This window comes from Polyodon spathula, chromosome 18 (genome assembly GCF_017654505.1).
Source record: "Polyodon spathula isolate WHYD16114869_AA chromosome 18, ASM1765450v1, whole genome shotgun sequence".
NCBI classification, from domain to species: Eukaryota; Metazoa; Chordata; class Actinopteri; order Acipenseriformes; family Polyodontidae; genus Polyodon; species Polyodon spathula.
This window is the reverse complement of record NC_054551.1, coordinates 32,165,804-32,170,835: the sequence shown is the minus strand read 5'-3', so window position 1 is coordinate 32,170,835 and position 5,032 is coordinate 32,165,804. Positions and strand designations below refer to the sequence as shown.

At 37.0% G+C, this 5,032-nt stretch overlaps 1 protein-coding gene across 2 annotated transcripts in view; it reads left to right on the top strand.

Moving 5' to 3' along the window:
• The first annotated feature begins 419 nt into the window (after nt 1–419).
• Nucleotides 420–5,032, top strand: part of LOC121331090 (endophilin-B1-like) — a 12,921-nt gene continuing 8,308 nt past the window's right edge. The window contains exons 1-3 of one of the 2 annotated variants that reach the window (XM_041278253.1): nt 420–666; nt 2,204–2,345; nt 4,650–4,778. In XM_041278253.1, the coding sequence (XP_041134187.1) occupies nt 604–666; nt 2,204–2,345; nt 4,650–4,778 (334 nt within the window). In that variant the 5' untranslated portion in view covers nt 420–603. The remainder of the gene's footprint in view (nt 667–2,203; nt 2,346–4,649; nt 4,779–5,032) is intronic. The other variant, XM_041278254.1, reaches the window with a different exon arrangement.

Genomic DNA, 5,032 nt, shown 5'->3' with positions numbered 1-5,032 from the left:
TTAATTGACACCTGGAAGCCAAGAAACCAAGACTGTATTTATTAACATTACAATAAAGTCAAGACATGATACAATAACGTATGTTACACGGTAATCGTTTGTACCGCAAAAGTGATACAAACAGGGATATTTTAATAGTTCAAAAATGAACCAATTGGCATTTTATATTTTGGGGGGGTGGCTCCAAACTTTTTCGCCAAAAAAAAAACAAAAAACAAAAAAAAACTTAACCGTTGTACTGTACTCTTTAGTGACTAGTCACTTAAAACTTTGATGTCGCTGTATTAGTGGCAACGGAACTGCAAAACTCTGTTTGCCTGTGTGTACTAATAACAATATAAAAACACTTCCAGAGTCAGAAAGTACTGTCCCTCCTCTTCCTCTCGTTTGTACTACACTAGCCGTGATGAATACACGCCGGTAGGAGGGACTACACCCTAGCTCTGCCCAGGATAGGAATCCTTTCGTGTGGACTGTGGCGCTTCGTCCCTACGAGTCAAGAAAAAGAAAACAACTCGTCGAGTGACACGTTCCTATCCCCACGATCACTGCCATTGACTTATGGATTGGTTTTAGTAATAAACAAAAATAAATAATAACATTATGGATTTCAACGTCAAAAGATTAGCAGCTGACGCCGGCACTTTTCTAAGCCGAGCAGTGCAGGTAAATCATTTGTTTGTTTTTATTATTTATTTATTTATTTATTTTTACAAAAGTTTGAATCAAAGTTACACCTAAACCGCCGTCTTATTATTACCGGTCCTGATCCGAGTTTCCGGTGCACTGCTTGGGCAAATGTTACCAAGAAACGCCGATGCTGCTGGCCTGTGCTGTTACAGCTAGTCACGGGATGTTGTAATTCATCAATTTCGAGAGGAAACGGGCCACAGGGCGTTGCTTCTACGGCATTTTCCTTTTTAAAACTATTTTAATTAAATAGGTTTCCATTGTATTTATTTAAACTGGAAAATACCCCATCGTACTCATTTCTTTTAAATCTACAATGATAACGCCAGTACTTTCATTTTCAGTCTAAAAATGTTTTTTTTAAACAGTGACGATAACAGGAGGTTTCTTCTGAAGAAAAGTTTTAGTGCTGTATATGTTCTTACATGTGGAATTTGTTTATAGATTATTATTATTATTATTATTATTATTATTATTATTATTATTATGATTTTGCAGACGCTTTTATCCAATTGACTTACAGAAATTAAACAAAATATAAAATGATATGTTACAGGCAATAATAATGCAATACAAACACATATATACAATATATACAAAATATAAATAAAAGAGCATACAAACAGATATACAAATAGGAATTTAAAAATTAAAGATTGAATCAGTGTGTTTTGAGAAGACAGCGGAAAGCAGTAAAAGACTGAACAGACCTGAGAATAATCGGTAGCTGGTTCTACCACAGGGGGACAAGGGAAGGAGTGAGCACTGAAGGAAAGAGAGTGAAGAGAAAGCATAACAAGTTGGCCAGTGGAGGATGAGCCGGGGGCGATTGAGAGATGAAAATTTAGGTCACCTAAAAGAATGATAGGAATAGAGGAAAGGAAGAAATCAAAGAAGTGTGTAGGAAGACCAGGGGGGTGATAGAGAAGTAGATGACAGGGATAGTGCAATTCAGAGGCATGCAATTCGAATGTAGTGACCGAGAGGGCGGAGAGAGCAGAGGGAATTGAGAAGTTCCAGGATGGAGAATGTATAGTAGGAATCCCGTTCCCCTACCTCGTTCTGAGGAACAGGGAAGCAGCTGGGGTAGCAGTGTTTTCAGGGGAGATCCATGTTCCTGGAAGAGCCAGAAAGCCAAGAGAGATGAGAGGTGGAAGCAGAGATTAAATCAGAATTGTTGCAGTCTGACCAGCAGTTCTAGAGGGCACCAGAGAGAGAGAGAGAGCAGATGAGTGGGGCAGAGGTAGAGAGATCAGATTGGTAGAGTTACAGAAGGATACAGAGAGAAATGGCAGACATATAAAAGCAAATGAAGGTTTATTAACATTTAAAATATACAACTAACTAATAAATAACATAACGCATAACAACACAGAAACACCCCAGAACAGCCTGTGTCCTTTCCCTATGTTCTTGCACAATTGCTGCCCACGCTGCCACTCACATTGGCAGGGAAGATGAATCAAAGTATTAAAGTGCTGCATAATAAGCCCTTTTCCCATTATTATACCAGTTTACAGAAGAGAAGCTTGGCCAGGCTGAGAAGACTGAACTAGATGCCCATCTGGAGAATCTTCTAGCCAAAGCAGAATGCACAAGACACTGGACAGAGAAAATAATGAAGCAGACAGAAATTTTGTTGCAGCCAAACCCAAGTAAAGTTTTATTTATTTATTTCAAGCCAATAAATGACCTACTTTGAAGTTCATTTCAAATTCTGCCTCTGTCATGGATGAGCATGTAGTGAAATCTGTTGATGTCCTCCACTAGACATTACTTTTGCAATTGTACAGTGTGATCTATTCACTTTAGTGTAGCATGAAATAATCTTAAAGTAGGTAAAGGTAATGAAAAAAGACAATAACTGTGTTCAACTCGCATGCAGGTTTGATAGAAGTCCATTCTATGGCAAGAATATGATTTTATTAAAGAAAAAGGGTGTCTGGTACAGTGCATATTACTGTAGATTAAAGTAATGCAGTAGGCATGTACAATTCTATACATTTTATACTGTACATAAGGCATCTAGCAAGTAAAGTAGTATTGAAACAACGTCCTTGTTTTTGTTTTGTTTTTGTGTGGGGGTGTGTGTGTCTTGTTTTATTTCCTTTCCGTGGACTGTTATTGTCAGTTGTCTTGGACAGTATTATCTGGAATAGTAATGAGATTTAAGTCTGTGACATCATTGTGCTTACACAGTACATCTTTGTGGTGCTTCAAACAGGACCAGTCTGTTTCACAGGGAGCTGAGTATATGAATGGGTAGCCGTAGAGTTTGATCAGTTGATTTGATTTAGCCAAAAGTTATATGTTTTGTAGTGTGTGTGTGTATGTATATTCTCCTGTAGAAAATCAGTGTTTTCACAATCTTACATTTTTGACTTGTCAGTAAATCTTCCTGGTCAGCAGCTGCATAGAAAGTGGTGATTTTAGCATTTACTCTTATAATATACTGCATATAAATAATCCTGGCTTTTGAAGCTGGATTTAAAAACTAAAATAATAGAGGGATGCCTGAGCATTGTCTCATGTGATGCAGACATTGCAGGGTTACAGTTTACTGTATGCTTTTATGTGCAGTCAGACTTTTTAAATTGCGCTAGTCAAGCACTGCAATTTCAGCTGATGATGATTTTAGCTCGTTTGTCCTAGGCACAATGATGATTGTCACTATTCCCAAGCCATAACTTTGCTGTATTAGCTCAGTAGGTGTGGAAGGGAAGAACAAACAAACACTTGGTAGTTCTAACACAGTGTTCCGTCCTCTGGAAAGGAAGTAAGGCAGGAGTTCAGAAATGTTAAAACTGTCTGCTAACAGGATTGGTATCATGCCATGCTTTTGATCAGTTGTGTGATGGGCCATACATCTTGATCATACTGACTATACATGTTCATTCTGCAAATACATGTACTTTTGCTGTACCTGCTTTTTTATTGCCTATACATGTAGACATTTTTTAATGATGGGCTATTGGTCTAACACAATCCACATACATGAAACATAAGCAGCATTTAATATCAGGGAGGTTGTGACATCAGCAAGAAAAGATGACCTGACCAACAAAATACAACAGTAGCCTGGAGAAAGAAGGAAGGTCAAAAGTGTAAAAGAAATAGGAGAATATGGATGGATTTCTGGTAACAGACTGTTCAATACTGTCGAAACCAGAATTTCAAGTTTATAATGTAGATGTGCTTTCTTTTCTGATTAGAAGTTACAGAAAAGTTTATGTTGTGAAACGGTAACTTCAGGCAATTCTGTGACTGTGAAATGCTTAATCCCCTCTGGGTGGAAACTAGAGACACTGAGGTATCTCTGTGCACCTGGTCAGCATATGTTGCTCCTGTCAAAGGGACAGCCATTGACGTGCAACAGCTGCAGAATTCACTGCTGCCACCTCTCAGCAAGTATCAAAAACATTAGTATGAATATAAGGGCAAATACATTAATTTGTCCAGATAAGAAAGAATGCTGTTTTGGACTTGAGGCTGAGAGCAGTTTATACAAGGTGCTGCAAGGTGATGAAGTCAACATTGTAATGTGATGAAGGCATAAGCAGAAATGCTTGTTTACCCGACCTCATCACTAGACGACTGCTTATTGACTTGCTGCAGGCAAATTCGTGAAACGTGTTTATTAATAATGTGAAGTTCTGGAACAACCTTTTTGTTATTGTAAAAATGTTTTGTCACCTCTTTTTTTTTTTTTTTTTTTTTTTTTAAAGCATCCTTAATTTTGTCTTGGGGTTTAGTGTCTTGAGTTAAATGTATAATAATAATAATAATAATAATAATAATAATAATAATAATATTATTAATAATAATAATAATAATAATTGCACAGAAACTGCAGCAGTAGGGGGACAAAAACATTCTTAAATAACTTTATTTGGTACCAGATTTCTTGTGAAGTCTTGTGACCCTCCTCTTTAACTGAGTTTTGCTGTTTTCATTTGCAGATGTCCGAATAGAAGAATTTCTGTACGAGAAACTGGAAAAAAAAGCTCCCACTCGAATGAACAATAATGAACAGTTGGGGGAGTCTATGATAGGTTCTGGAAATGAGTTTGGTCCAGGAACTGCATATGGTAGGTACAATAGTGTCCATTAGAGCTAGAATTATATGTTTGGGGTAACTAAAAAAAAAACAATTTTTTTATTGTTAAAAGTTGAGTGCTGTCTTTAAAACATATAATTTAAACTTAAAGAAACACAATCCCTGTAACTGACACGTGACCTTCATATTGATTTTGGGTGTTTGTGTGCTTAAGGAAGTAATGATAACTAGGGAAGAACAGGAAAACCTATTTGTTTTGCAGTACCATGTACATGAGCTACTTTT